Here is a 13,840-nt window from a genome sequence, read left to right on the forward strand (position 1 = left end):
AAGAGGAATTTTGATATCGAAGTTCAATAAATAGAAATTCAGAATTTAATATTTTATTGAAATCACAGGAAATTTAAAAATTGCAGAGACTTTTTTCGATATTTGGGGTACGACCAAAAAAAAAGAACAAAAATTGAAGTAGTTGTCAAACGTTGCCTTCTGTAAACTTTCAAAAACGGTACCTACTGTCTCACTGCGCCTTCAAAAAACGACAGTAATCCATTGCCCGTTTGTTAGTTGTGCTCTTCCTTTTCTCACTATTTGTATCTAAAAAGAAACAGATAAAATTATACGACAGAATATGAATATGACTAAAAATTCAAAGAAAAATTTCAATGGTTTACTGTGGTTGTTAAAGGTGCATACCTTTTTTGCGGCGGCTACGATTTGAAAATGTTCGCGCTGTGAACCAGCCCGAAATTTTTGTAATAAATTGAAATCTTTCGCAACTGGGTAATAACTCAAACTTTTTTAACTACAACTTTATAACCTGCAATTTCACTTTTAAAATGTGCGTCATTCTATGCAAATTTCTGAATTTATAATTCTCTCCGAGTTTATCCATATTAACGTCATTGCAAAATACTATGTACATGTGCCCTCAAAAAATTTTCCAATTTCTCTTTACTGAAAGTACTACGCTTTTTATTTTCTTTGTGTGCACCTTTCAAAAGTCATGCTCAATTTTGTATAGATTCCAACCGCTATTTATCTACGGAAGGAAAAAAAAACCCAACACAGAAAAAAACAAATTGACGTGTCTCTAGCTTCCCTGCGCTTCTCTCTCTCAAATGCTCTTTTATCTATCCCATGTTCGCCATTTACATCGGCTCTAAATAACACCTCTAAGCTTTCTTGAAAGATGAGTAGAATATTCAGAAGCCAAGCTTCGAGATCGATGCGGTTAGAGCAAATTCCCCTCGAATCGGTGAGATAATAAATGTATTGTTTTAAGGGTTGAAAACTGCAAAATTGCATGTTTGCATGGTCTTAACCAATTTTTGATTGACTGATAACGATAATTTCTGATAATTTTGGACTTTAGGTGAGTATTTCTTTTTAGTTCTTCGTTTTTTAAAGAGAAAATAAATACCATAAGATTGACCGGCGTCAGATATTGTGCATGGTACGCAAAGACACCGCGCGGTGTACCTCACTAGTAGGATTTACGCGGGCGTTGGTCTCGGAAAATTATTTTTTAATTGTTCAAACAATTATTTGTTTTTGTTTTTTATAAATAGCATGTTAATCATAAAAATATATATTTTTTAAAAATTAGAATTCATATTTTGTACGCTTATATTAACCGCCACTCGCATCGAAATCAATTTTTCATTAATACAACGTTATTTAATATTTCATGATTTCAGATGTCTCGCCGGAGCACAACTGATCGTTCAGACTTCAACGATAATGCTTCGAATGCTTCTTCAAATGCTTCTCGAAGGCCAACAATAAATTTTCAAGAAATAATGGAAGATCTTCCGCACCACGAAAGAGAAACCGGCGAACGTCTTCGCCGTCATCTCCAATTCTTTTTTATGAATCCAATGGAGAAATGGAAAGTCAGACATCAACTGCCCTATAAGTTGGTTCTACAAGTGCTCAAAATAGTTTTCGTTACCATGCAATTAATTTTATTCGCGGAAATGCGCATGTCTCATGTTGATTTTCTCGAAGACACCACAACAGTTATGAGACATCGATTTTTAAAAGAATGGAATGACGACAGAGATGCATTACAATATCCACCAGCTGAAGGAAGATATTCGGTTTATGATGATCAAGGATTATCCGAGCATTTGAGCTTTTTGATTAATTCTGTAAGTCGCTTTGGAGAACTATCTTGTAAAATGATCAATATTGTTTCAGTATTATTCAATTCGCAATGATTCATTTGCTTCATTTTCCTATGACGTTGTAAGTCATCCATCTGGAAATCTTGGCGCTCAAATTAGTTTTGAATCTATTCCACCTATTGAAGTTCTTATCGATCGAATTTCCAACGTAACAGTGAACAATAACACTTATAATTTCGACATTCGTGAAGTGAAAGGTATATAAACATACTATTATGAAATAAAAATAGTTTATTTCTAGACACGAAACGTCTGAATCTAACAGAAACGGAAGTCTTCCAAATCGGACAATCCGATGATGCTGTTCGAGATATTCTCGCCACTCGTGGAATCACATTTCTCCCAGAAGACGCGCTCAAGATATCGACGGTCCAATTCAAATTTCGACTACGAACAATTCATTATTCACCAACAGCCGGAGATCAGAAACCAGAATGCTATAAGATATCAGTTTCTATCAAATTTGATAATTCAAGGCATACAGGACAGGTTCATGTCACTCTATCAACTGTGGTTTCTTATGTGAATGTTTGTAATGGAAGGATCATCAAAGGTGAACACTTCACTTTTTTCAAATTTTCAAAGTAAAGCTAGTAAAAATTATAGATTATGTAATCGAAAATTACCCAATTAACATAGAATTCCAATAATTAATGGTGAAGAATCATCAAATGGGATGCTATTAAATATAACTTCAAATCTTTTATAAAAGTCTTTCTGAAACTTCGTGTTAAAATCTACATAACTTTATTTGCCTAAAAAAGTTCTTCTTGAGAGTAACATTTAGATTTTAGGTATTCAAAAATTTCCCAATTAACTTGAAATATTTAACTTCTAGGTGTACTTCTGTGTTTAAATAAAAATGAATTTTGTAATATTAAAATATCAAAATATAAAAATTCAATCAATCTCGAGTTAGGTCAAGTTTCAGGTGTTGGATGGTCATTTGACACACTTTTAATCGGCGGAACCGATATTTTCGTTCTCATTCTTTGCATTCTATCACTGATTCTCTGCTGCCGAGCCCTCATCAAAGCCCATCTACTTCAAATCAAAACAAGCGACTATTTTGAGAATGTACTCAAAAATAAGATCACCGTTACCGATCAACTCGATTTTCTGAATTTGTGGTATGTGATGATTGTGGTCAACGATGCGCTTATTATCATTGGAACTGTTGCAAAAATATCCATCGAGTTTCAGGTAATTTTTATAAAAATTTAAGTTTAATTCAAATGAAAAATTCCCTCCAATACTCAAACATAAAATATATTAAATTTAGTTCAACAAAAATACTTTTACTACAAGAAATGTGAGTAAAAATTTATATTTCCAATAACTTCCTTTCTGTATCTGTCCGTCCCATTGTTTCCATCAACTTTTCATCCCGGGATTTATCGAAACCAAATTGCCCCTCTGTATTGATTAGAAAATTATTTTCCATTAATTCTTGCATAAAACTAAGATTATTGCTTTCTTTTCAGGATTTCGACAATTCCCTCTTCACGCTAACTTCGATTTTCCTCGGAATGGGAGCTTTGCTGGTATATGTCGGAGTTCTTCGATATTTTGGATTTTTCAGTCAATATAATGTGAGTTGTTTCAAATTGCTTTATTTCATTACAACAACATTTGATCGTGTTGGAATACCAACTCCGGATATGGAATTACTTGTTATTGTAGTCTTATGCGAGTGTACTGTAGTGTAATACATTATCCAAGGTGGGCAACATATGGAAATATCCAGTGCGAATGCACGTAGATCTTGACATGTTTCACGAATGAATGACGAAGTACCAGTGTAGATCATTATCAGAGCCTATAAAAAATTTTTAAAAAAGTAAATACTCCAATAATTCATTATTTCCTTACCTGTAATAAAGCCTGCAGTACCAGTGAAAAACATACCACTAACGCTATAGAAAACATTGCAATTTCTACTCGTCGTGTTCTTTTTCGATGAAACTTAAAATTGATTATGCTTCTAATATAATATTATTCAAACTAACTTCGTTCTGAGTACCACTAGCCGTTTTTACTGTTTGAATTGTCGTTTTGTACTTAACAATTGTTGTGAAATTCGCTGCAACACATATTACGGCGAGAAGAATCGACACAAAACACAGCGCCGTACTGTTTCTAGGCTGTAATTTTATTGATTTTCATATTTTGTGTTTGGTGGAAACCATACCAAAAATCCTATCAACAGTTTCACTCTGTATACCATTTGATAATTGGATCGATTTTCGTATAGTGGTAAGAAATAAGCGTCATAGGTGACTAAGTGCCATGTAGTAATTAATGGAAGAATGTAGACAAGTGCGATTGCACTGCGGACGTTCTTTTGCCAAAACTTTAATTTTTTAGGAGATTCATATTTTTCGGATGGGAAGGCTCACCGAATTACAGTAATACGGGAAAAGTACAGAAGTCATTCGATTGATGCATATTAATGTTATTGAATAAAAGTTCACATAGATCAAGTAATACGAGAGAAAGTAGATTATAGTCATAGGTATTCCTTCTGGGATGTATGAAGGAAGATTTTCAAAAAGACCAGAAATTGGAAGACGTGTAAATAGAAAGTCGATTATAAAAAGTGCAACATTCTGAAAAAGTTTACACTTTTTATCCGAAAGGTCTATGTACTTACAATATAGAAATCATTTGTGAAAATCACATTGAAATAGCTGCTAGTGACGCTTTCCTTCGTCAAAAACGTGCGGCATTTATGATATGCTATAAATGATGGAACAGTGTAGAGTAGATGAATTAGAAGTAGAGGTTGTCTGGAAATCTCGATTACATTTTAGGCGCGAAATGTTGAAATTTTTGCTGGTATATAATAAAAAAAAAGCGGATGAATGTCCAGAATTCGATTAAGCTCCTTATTTTCGTGAAATTTTTTGCTTAATTTACGTTTAAAATATGTTCAAATAAACTTACCTATAATCAAACGCATATGCCACATTTCTAATTTCACCATCAGATACTGAAACTACTGTTTCGTTTCCATGCGAGAAAATGGAACTCATTCGAAAAAATTGTTCGAAATGAAGAAGACAAAGAAAAAGGAAAAGAGCTCAATGGTCTTCAAATTTAATTGAAAAGACCACCGACCAATAGAATGTTGCCCTGCAAACAACAAGTTTTAAACTTGTGAAAATTGGGGAAATTAAGGGGAGTAGATGGAAGGATCCATTTACATTAACAAGCTAAAGCATACTACAAACATTACAAAATTAAGGATTGGCGTATGTATATATATATATTGAAAGCTTCGAACTGGAAAACTTCGACTTGATTAGACGACGTCTAACAACGCGTGATTAAGATTTTGTTGTTCATAGAAACTGAGTTAATTAATCACGCATTGTCTAGAATGATGTCAAAGTGTATTTGATGTGAAAAGTGCAAATGTAAATGAAAATTCTCCAGAGATTAAATATTTCTTTAATTTGATATTGTTTCACTGGTGCCCCCAAAAGTATCACGTTTGAGAGAAGGAAAAGTTTAAAAGAGAAGTCAAAAAGCCGTATCTAAAACCTTGGCACAACTAAAATAAAGAGGGTCTTATGTCAAAACATAAATCAATTTTCATACCTCTTTTGTTTCTTCCTGGTATCTTGAAAATTGGAAACGAGAAAATGATGTCAACAATACCGAATTTTTAAATATTCTTAACTCTTTCTTTTAAGAGAAAATCTTTTTCTGAAAGTTTACAAAAATGAATCCGAATTTTTATTCAAATTTTTGCTGTTGGTGAGAAAAACATGATTAAAATAATTTCAAAAAATGAGAATAATTGCCAAAAAAAAAATTTGATAGTTGCTCTTCGATTATCCGCAAGATATAAATTTGAAAATTCCAAAAAAATTAAAAATTATTTTTAAATGTTGTAGTGAGTAGTTCTAGCTAATTTCCGAAAAAAGGAAAATATAAAATAGAAAAAAAACCATTTTAATTTTATAAAAATTCGGGAAAATTCTTGAAATTTACGTTCTTTAATTTTTCAGATAAAATTTAAAAAGCAAGATCCTATGTTAAATAATTGGCACAATCTAGAACAAGCCAGTTCTAGATTGAGCCAATTATTTAACAAAATCACTCTATAAGTAAAAATAACCGCAATCAAAGAGAAAAGCTAAATATAATGGAATGATTAAAATACTAAAAAAACTTTTAAAAAAGCTTCTGCTGGTTTCAAACGATAAAAGTGAAGGAAAAATGTTTATTTTTGCCATTTTCCAGATCCTCATGCTCACGCTCAAACGATCGGCACCCAATATCATGCGCTTCATGACGTGTGCCATTGTACTTTACGCTGGTTTCTTGATTGCCGGATGGGTTATTATTGGCCCGTACAGTATGAAGTTCCGTACACTGGCAGAATCATCGGAAGCTCTATTTTCGCTTCTCAACGGTGACGATATGTTCGCCACGTTTTACACTATTAATGATTCCAATACAGTTATCAAGGTAAAGATTTTTCTTTTTTTTTTCTAGATTATCTTAAATATTTCAGGTATTTGGGACAGTGTACATCTACCTATTCGTGTCACTCTTTATCTATGTAGTATTATCACTGTTCATTGCAATTATCATGGATGCATATGAAGTCGTCAAGGTAATAATGAACAGAGCAAATGAACATGAAAATGAGAACAAAAAGCTCGAAAAAACAACTGAAGAAAGAGCAATAGACCACGCCAATGGGATGCTGTTTGAGTGTTGATGAAAATTGGAAAAATGAAAACAACAAGAAAGCAATAGCTCTTCATTTTCCTTGCCCATCCATCTATTTTTAATTATTGCGGCGAAAAATGAAAGATGATCAAGTGCTTACTCGCAGCTAAAAATGAAATTCTATGTCAGAAGACAAGGAGACTAGTCAAATGTCAGATTTCGGTGTAACCAATGATTTAGTTTTTGTCTTGCCGAGGTCTGAAAGAGAAAGCATAGACACCACCAGTCTCAAATTATTTTTTTTTTTTGAGAATTCATCATTCTGTAACTAGTGAAACTCGAAATTGGCTCAAAGAAATGAGAACCCACCCTTTTTGACATACGTATTATAGGTTTGCAGAAAATTTGACTTTTGAAATTTAGGTGCAAGTGCGCATCAATCACTTTTCAACTTCACATGCATTTATTTAAAAAAAAAACATAATTTCGACTTGAAAAACTGAAAAAAATAAAAAAAATAACGAAATTTTTTTCAAATTTCTACTGAATTTACGGTCTGGTCAGGGCGGGGAATTTTTTACGCGCCTCCATAATATTAACCATGTTAATGAATTTTTAAATTTAAGAAATAACAAAACGGTAAAAGTTAATAATTATATCTCATTCATTCCAGGATCGCTACTCAGACGGTCTTCGAGCCATCGAAAAACGTGGATGTCTTCGCGATTTCGTGGAATCGAATCCACCGCCGTCGGAACTCGGCTCACCGACGACTCGATCCGCCTACGCACCGTCTAATCTGCTCAATCTGGGTCGGTGCGTGCCTGTTGAAGTGACACGAATCTTTCTCTGTTCAGGCTTTCTACACACTTTTTCATTTTTCTTACATTTATGCACGCCAAACAAACTTGGTTGCTAGTTTTGGTGATGGTGTTGTGACAGCAGCAACTAACAGCGTCGTGTAGTGGTTTGACAGTACTAAAACAATCACAAAAGCATTAAAACAATTAAAATATAGAATAACAGTCTCTAGATTACAGTTAGCATAGTAGCACGTACAAAAAACTAACTAGATATTGCAGTTGTTCATCAGTTCGTTCGAAAACATTCAGTTTCTCTAATTTCAGCGGCTGGCAACGACTCGAGTAGAGCTCTTCGTGCTCTTCATGCCATTGACAATGCTCGCGATTGGCTGAGCAGCTTAAGAGATGGAACTCGGTAATTTTAATTTTAAAAGTGTATTAGGAGGGCTTGTTTCGTTTTGCAAGTTTTCGACTAAAATCTACTAAAAATTTTCGATACTCTATTAACTGAACGAGATAATTTGAAAATTGATAAATAATCCCTCTGGTTTTTCAGTTTTCAATCATTCTCCAACCCGCTGAACGACTCAAATGAAGATGTATTAGCCGACCAAAATGCCAATGGAAACGATCCTCACAATTCTAGGCCATCGAATGTATAGAGTTTCTCAATTTAATTTTCTTTTGTTATCAAAAACAACTTTGTCTGTATTTTTGGTCATCTTCATTCATCTTCCATCCCATCCGTTTCTTTCTCCTTCCTCTTTCATATTTATTCCCCTCTGAACAACCTACTTATCATGTGTATATGTGGTGCTATGTACTTTTGTGATATTCTTCTTCCGTTTTGTTCGTGATTTATAATTTGTGATTTCTTGAGAACTTAATAAATTGTAATTTATTCAAATAATTCAATAACTTTATTCCAAGTATTAATCAATACAATCAATAGAAATATCCCAGACACGATTCTTCTCTTCAATGATCTTCTCGATATTCTCCGATGCTGGAACAAATGCGATCATCTGAATGCCCAACGTCTCGTCAACTTTCAACACACATCCAGCGTTCTTGTAGAAGTTGCAGTACATTGGAGCAGAGAAGATGGTGATAAGCTTCCGTCCACTCAATACCCAATAACCATCGAAACACATTTGGTGAGCACGGATGATAAGCTCGACACCAAGACGTTTACAAACGTCATCAATCACATTTGTTCCGAAGGTGAAACCAGATCCACGGGAACTTGCCTTCCATTCAAAAACAGATGGATCCGGATCAGCCCAGAGCATGTCATTCACAATTCCACGGAATGGGTTGCGAATTGGTTTCGGGTGATTGCGAAGTTCCTGAAATGGAATTTTTAGGAAAAAACGACTTCTGTTAACTAACATCAAGACATGTCAGAGCAGGAGACAATCCACCATGCATGCATAGAATCTTTGTAGCGATCAAAGCGGAGATTGGAAGATTGTTGAAACAACGCTGAAATATTTTTAAATACAGAACGTCTAGAATGAGAACACATACCTGGAACAAAGCCCAAATCTCCTCTCCACACTTTGGAATCGAAGTCACGCATTCTTCATAGAATCCATATTTCTTATTGACTCTTGCAATTTCATGATTTCCACGGAGCAGCACAATATTCTCGGGATAGCAGATCTTATAGGTGAACAAGAGCATTATACACTCTAGACTCATCATTCCTCGATCAACATAATCACCAGTGAAAACATAAACTGTCTCAGGAGGACGTCCCAATAGAATGAACATGTTGATAAGATCGTTGAATTGTCCATGAAGATCTCCAACTACGACACATGGTGGATCGATGTCAACAAGAGCTTTTTCCGATGAGAAGATGGTTTGAGCCTCGTAGATCACATTCTCAAATTCCTCCTTTGTGTATTGAATTTTGTGAACCTGAAAAAATAATTCGTGAAAAATGGTCAGTCAAAAATATTTAAATTCCCTCCAAAAGTTTTGGCCAATTAACGATTTTCTCCGGCCACCCTCGTTGATTGGTTTAAAAATGGGCGGCGCTAAACACGGATCGGTCAGATGTACTCATTTTGGAGAAAATTCAAATTTCAAAATGAAATCCCACTTTCCCCGTACTTACCCCGGCTTGAATTACTTGATAATGTCGATCGAGGAAATCAACAAAATCAATTCTCTCCTGTGTTCGATTTTGTGCAGTCATCTCCGGTCCATGTGCCATTTGTTTTCTTCTCTCAGAGTTTTTCGCCATTTTCTTCGTCAATCGATTCTGAATCTCAACTGCTGCTTTGATTTCAGTATTCTTTTTTGACAGAGCATTTGGCTTATTAATCTCAGTAAGAGAAATAGTTCGACCTGATGGTGGTTGAGTTTTTGCCATTGAACGAACGCTTGATTTTCTATAAAATGTTCATTAATTTAAGAATTATTAAAAAATTAAACTAACTCTTTAATAATACCACCTGGACGCTCATCCTTTTCATTTAATACATGCGACTTATTTTTGCGTTGTCGATTCATTGGAGACATTGCCACGACCCGATCCTTCTTCCCTGATCTTGCTTTAGATCGAGCTTCGTGAGCAGTTTCCACTCCACTTGAAGTTGCTCGACTTGAGACGGGAGTTCGCGATTTTTCCGCCATTTTGTTGCGACAATATTGTGAAATAAATCACTTTCGAGAGTGATATGAACTGTGCAATTTGGAACGTGTAATTAAAAAGAAAATTTCCCCGTAAATTTTACAAGTGGGCAACACGTTTCAAACTAAAAAAGGATACTTTTCAAATAGTAATTCATGAAAAAGTTTAGACGTGAAGTGGGCAGGCAGGCAACCGTGGGCGAGTAGGTGGGTATGTAGGCACATAGGTAGACACGCGGTAGGCGACTAGACGGGTAAGCATAAAGAAATCCTGTAGGGAGGCACGAGATAGACGAGCAGACATGCTGTCAACAGGAAGGTATGCAGAAGGAAAGCGACCCCATTACGTCCCGGATATTTGAATTAACAGATCATATGATTTATTCTGACCATATTCGGATAATTAACGGATAATTAACGGATAATTAACGGATAATTAACGGATAATTAACGGATAATTAACGGATAATTAACGGATAATTAACGGATAATTAACGGATAATTAACGGATAATTAACGGATAATTAACGCAGAGACCCTTATCAAACCGTTTCCATTAATGCATTTTCATTCAATTTCAACTCCTCATCCTTGATTTCTTGAATCTTGTCGAATGATTCTATTGTGTGCTCAACGACACATTTGGAGACGTGGAAGATCAAGACAATCGAGAAGATCAGGTAGATTATTCCACCTAAAAATTATAACTACGCAAGAAATGGTTAGTTTATTATACCGTATTTTGTCTACTAGGGCAATAGAACCAAGGTACCAACTGCCTAATATGGCAAATACGGTTCTTAAATTTTAAAATTTCGAAGTTTAGTTTGAGAATATAAAATCCAATTCAACACCTAGTTATCAATCAGATACAAGAACTGGTTCGGCTATGTATACGACCAAAAAATTTGAAAAAAGGTGTTACAAAAGTTGAAAACAAGAAATTTTGTTTCAAAGTAACAGGAGTTTGCCAAATTGAAAAACAGTTGAGACATGTTCGTGAAAAATGTTCATTAATTAAAAACAACATTTATAAGTTTAGATTTTAGATATTACTGCCCTTACCGTAAATATAATAATGAGCATATCGCAAATCTACAGTAGCCATGAAGAATACAACATCTACTGCAAATTTGATTAAACATGCAGTTATGAAGACGGCAATACCAAACAACGTCATCAGGTAAGCAACTTTATGACGAATAGCTTTTTTCGAATAATTTAATTTCATTTGGAACAACATTTTTGGCTCTAAACTGACGGAAAATTCACAGCGCATGTGGAAAATGTTGAAGTTTAAAAACGTTTTTTTCTGGAGGGGAATGAGAAGAGAAACATGAAAAAAGAACGGATATCTATGGAAATGCCATGACGACAACAAAGTTAGACCATTAGATGAAATTCCAAAATTAGACCATTAGATGAATTTCCAAAGTTAGACCATTAGATGAAATTCCAAAATTAGACCATTAGATGAATTCCCAAAGTTAGACCATTAGATGAAATTCCAAAGTTAGACCATTAGATGAATTCCCAAAGTTAGAACATTAGATGAATTTCCAAAGTTAGACCATTAGATGAAATTCCAAAGTTAGACCATTAGATGAAATTCCAAAGTTAGACCATTAGATGAATTCCCAAAGTTAGACCATTAGATGAATTCCCAAAGTTAGAACATTAGATGAATTCCCAAAGTTAGAACATTAGATGAATTTCCAAAGTTAGACCATTAGATGAATTTCCAAAGTTAGACCATTAGATGAAATTCCAAAGTTAGACCATTAGATGAAATTCCAAAGTTAGACCATTAGATGAATTCCCAAAGTTAGACCATTAGATGAATTCCACCAAAATTAGACCATTAGATGAATTTCCAAAATTAGACCATTAGATGAATTCCCAAAGTTAGACCATTAGATGAATTCCCAAAGTTAGACCATTAGATGAATTCCAAAGTTAGACCATTAGATGAATTCCCAAAGTTAGACCATTAGATGAATTCCCAAAGTTAGACCATTAGATGAATTCCCAAAGTTAGACCATTAGATGAATTCCCAAAGTTAGACCATTAGATGAATTTCCAAAGTTAGACCATTAGATGAATTCCCAAAGTTAGACCATTAGATGAATTTCCAAAGTTAGACCATTAGATGAATTTCCAAAGTTAGACCATTAGATGAATTCCCAAAGTTAGACCATTAGATGAATTCCCAAAGTTAGACCATTAGATGAATTCCCAAAGTTAGACCATTAGATGAATTCCCAAAGTTAGACCATTAGATGAATTCCCAAAGTTAGACCATTAGATGAATTCCCAAAGTTAGACCATTAGATGAATTCCCAAAGTTAGACCATTAGATGAATTCCCAAAGTTAGACCATTAGATGAATTCCCAAAGTTAGACCATTAGATGAATTTCCAAAGTTAGACCATTAGATGAATTTCCAAAGTTAGACCATTAGATGAATTCCCAAAGTTAGACCATTAGATGAATTTCCAAAGTTAGACCATTAGATGAATTCCCAAAGTTAGACCATTAGATGAATTTCCAAAGTTAGACCATTAGATGAATTCCCAAAGTTAGACCATTAGATGAATTCCCAAAGTTAGACCATTAGATGAATTCCCAAAGTTAGACCATTAGATGAATTTCCAAAGTTAGACCATTAGATGAATTCCCAAAGTTAGACCATTAGATGAATTTCCAAAGTTAGACCATTAGCCAAAGTTAGACCATTAAATGAATTCCCAAAGTTAGACCATTAGATGAATTCCCAAAGTTAGACCATTAGATGAATTCCCAAAGTTAGACCATTAGATGAATTTCCAAAGTTAGACCATTAGATGAATTTCCAAAGTTAGACCATTAGATGAATTCCCAAAGTTAGACCATTAGATGAATTTCCAAAGTTAGACCATTAGATGAATTCCCAAAGTTAGACCATTAGATGAATTTCCAAAGTTAGACCATTAGATGAATTCCCAAAGTTAGACCATTAGATGAATTTCCAAAGTTAGACCATTAGATGAATTCCCAAAGTTAGACCATTAGATGAATTTCCAAAGTTAGACCATTAGATGAATTCCCAAAGTTAGACCATTAGATGAATTTCCAAAGTTAGACCATTAGATGAATTCCCAAAGTTAGACCATTAGATGAATTCCCAAAGTTAGACCATTAGATGAATTCCCAAAGTTAGACCATTAGATGAATTTCCAAAGTTAGACCATTAGATGAATTTCCAAAGTTTAGACCATTAGATGAATTCCCAAAGTTTAGACCATTAGATGAATTCCCAAAGTTAGACCATTAGATGAATTCCCAAAGTTAGACCATTAGATGAATTTCCAAAGTTAGACCATTAGATGAATTCCCAAAGTTAGACAATTAGATGAATTTCCAAAGTTAGACCATTAGATGAATTTCCAAAGTTAGACCATTAGATGAATTCCCAAAGTTAGACCATTAGATGAATTCCCAAAGTTAGACCATTAAATGAATTCCCAAAGTTAGACCATTAGATGAATTCCCAAAGTTAGACCATTAGATGAATTTCCAAAGTTAGACCATTAGATGAATTTCCAAAGTTAGACCATTAGATGAATTCCCAAAGTTAGACCATTAGATGAATTTCCAAAGTTAGACCATTAAATGAATTCCCAAAGTTAGACCATTAGATGAATTTCCAAAGTTAGACCATTAGATGAATTCCCAAAGTTAGACCATTAGATGAATTTCCAAAGTTAGACCATTAGATGAATTCCCAAAGTTAGACCATTAGATGAATTTCCAAAGTTAGACCATTAGATGAATTCCCAAAGTTAGACCATTAGATGAATTTCCAAAGT

General features: G+C 34.2%; 4 protein-coding genes across 8 annotated transcripts; 1 reads left to right on the forward strand and 3 right to left on the reverse strand.

The window, feature by feature from the left end:
* Positions 1 to 862: 862 nt before the first annotated feature.
* On the forward strand, positions 863 to 8,263 carry cup-5 (Polycystin cation channel PKD1/PKD2 domain-containing protein; the record flags this gene model as incomplete). Of its 5 annotated transcripts, none has more annotated exons than NM_001027550.4 (10): positions 863 to 928; positions 1,371 to 1,823; positions 1,873 to 2,056; positions 2,101 to 2,412; positions 2,791 to 3,062; positions 3,344 to 3,451; positions 6,111 to 6,338; positions 6,385 to 6,486; positions 7,219 to 7,357; positions 7,905 to 8,255. In NM_001027550.4, 10 exons carry the CDS (start codon positions 863 to 865, stop codon positions 7,928 to 7,930), a joined length of 1,890 nt encoding a protein of 629 aa, NP_001022721.2. In that variant the 3' UTR covers positions 7,931 to 8,255. The 5 variants fall into 5 exon arrangements, with proteins under 5 accessions (NP_001022721.2, NP_001254945.1, NP_001022722.2 ...); NM_001268016.4 differs by lacking the exon at positions 863 to 928 and adding an exon at positions 7,673 to 7,763 and having other exon boundaries at positions 1,365 to 1,823; positions 2,779 to 3,062; positions 7,905 to 8,263; NM_001027551.5 differs by lacking the exon at positions 863 to 928 and adding an exon at positions 7,673 to 7,763 and having other exon boundaries at positions 1,365 to 1,823; positions 7,905 to 8,257.
* Positions 3,451 to 4,996, reverse strand: R13A5.15 (Serpentine receptor class gamma). The gene is made up of 7 exons (NM_001268017.3): positions 4,806 to 4,996; positions 4,513 to 4,648; positions 4,259 to 4,468; positions 4,051 to 4,212; positions 3,869 to 4,003; positions 3,732 to 3,824; positions 3,451 to 3,678 (listed from the first exon to the last, which is right to left on the reverse strand). The coding sequence occupies exons 1-7, from the start codon at positions 4,892 to 4,894 to the stop codon at positions 3,472 to 3,474; spliced, it is 1,032 nt and encodes a 343-aa protein (NP_001254946.1). The 5' UTR covers positions 4,895 to 4,996; the 3' UTR covers positions 3,451 to 3,471.
* Positions 8,252 to 10,017, reverse strand: R13A5.11 (Serine/threonine-protein phosphatase). Its single transcript, NM_001312950.4, has 5 exons — positions 9,798 to 10,017; positions 9,474 to 9,750; positions 8,879 to 9,274; positions 8,741 to 8,833; positions 8,252 to 8,697 (listed from the first exon to the last, which is right to left on the reverse strand). The coding sequence occupies exons 1-5, from the start codon at positions 9,992 to 9,994 to the stop codon at positions 8,281 to 8,283; spliced, it is 1,380 nt and encodes a 459-aa protein (NP_001299879.1). The 5' UTR covers positions 9,995 to 10,017; the 3' UTR covers positions 8,252 to 8,280.
* A 349-nt stretch (positions 10,018 to 10,366) lies between these two features.
* Positions 10,367 to 11,264, reverse strand: Y80D4G.2 (DUF3955 domain-containing protein). Its single transcript, NM_001377566.1, has 2 exons — positions 11,057 to 11,264; positions 10,367 to 10,685 (listed from the first exon to the last, which is right to left on the reverse strand). Exons 1-2 carry the CDS (start codon positions 11,232 to 11,234, stop codon positions 10,534 to 10,536), a joined length of 330 nt encoding a protein of 109 aa, NP_001364562.1. The 5' UTR covers positions 11,235 to 11,264; the 3' UTR covers positions 10,367 to 10,533.
* Positions 11,265 to 13,840: the final 2,576 nt, after the last annotated feature.

This window comes from Caenorhabditis elegans, chromosome III (genome assembly GCF_000002985.6).
Source record: "Caenorhabditis elegans chromosome III".
NCBI lineage: Eukaryota > Metazoa > Nematoda > Chromadorea > Rhabditida > Rhabditidae > Caenorhabditis > Caenorhabditis elegans.

Bases quoted from the DNA above. Each gene is read 5' to 3' on its own strand.
- Y80D4G.2 (NM_001377566.1), bottom strand. From the start codon at position 11,234: ATGTTGTTCCAAATGAAATTAAATTATTCGAAAAAAGCTATTCGTCAT. The intron at 10,686-11,056 runs GTAAGGGCAGTA...TATAATTTTTAG, and splicing joins TGCTCATTATTATATTTACG to GTGGAATAATCTACCTGATC.
- R13A5.11 (NM_001312950.4), bottom strand. From the start codon at position 9,994: ATGGCGGAAAAATCGCGAACTCCCGTCTCAAGTCGAGCAACTTCAAGT. The intron at 9,275-9,473 runs GTAAGTACGGGG...TTATTTTTTCAG, and splicing joins ATCAAGTAATTCAAGCCGGG to GTTCACAAAATTCAATACAC. The intron at 8,834-8,878 runs GTATGTGTTCTC...AAAATATTTCAG, and splicing joins AGATTTGGGCTTTGTTCCAG to CGTTGTTTCAACAATCTTCC.
- R13A5.15 (NM_001268017.3), bottom strand. From the start codon at position 4,894: ATGAGTTCCATTTTCTCGCATGGAAACGAAACAGTAGTTTCAGTATCT. The intron at 4,469-4,512 runs GTAAGTACATAG...AAACTTTTTCAG, and splicing joins TCACAAATGATTTCTATATT to AATGTTGCACTTTTTATAAT. The intron at 4,213-4,258 runs GTGAGCCTTCCC...AAAAAATTAAAG, and splicing joins TCCCGTATTACTGTAATTCG to TTTTGGCAAAAGAACGTCCG.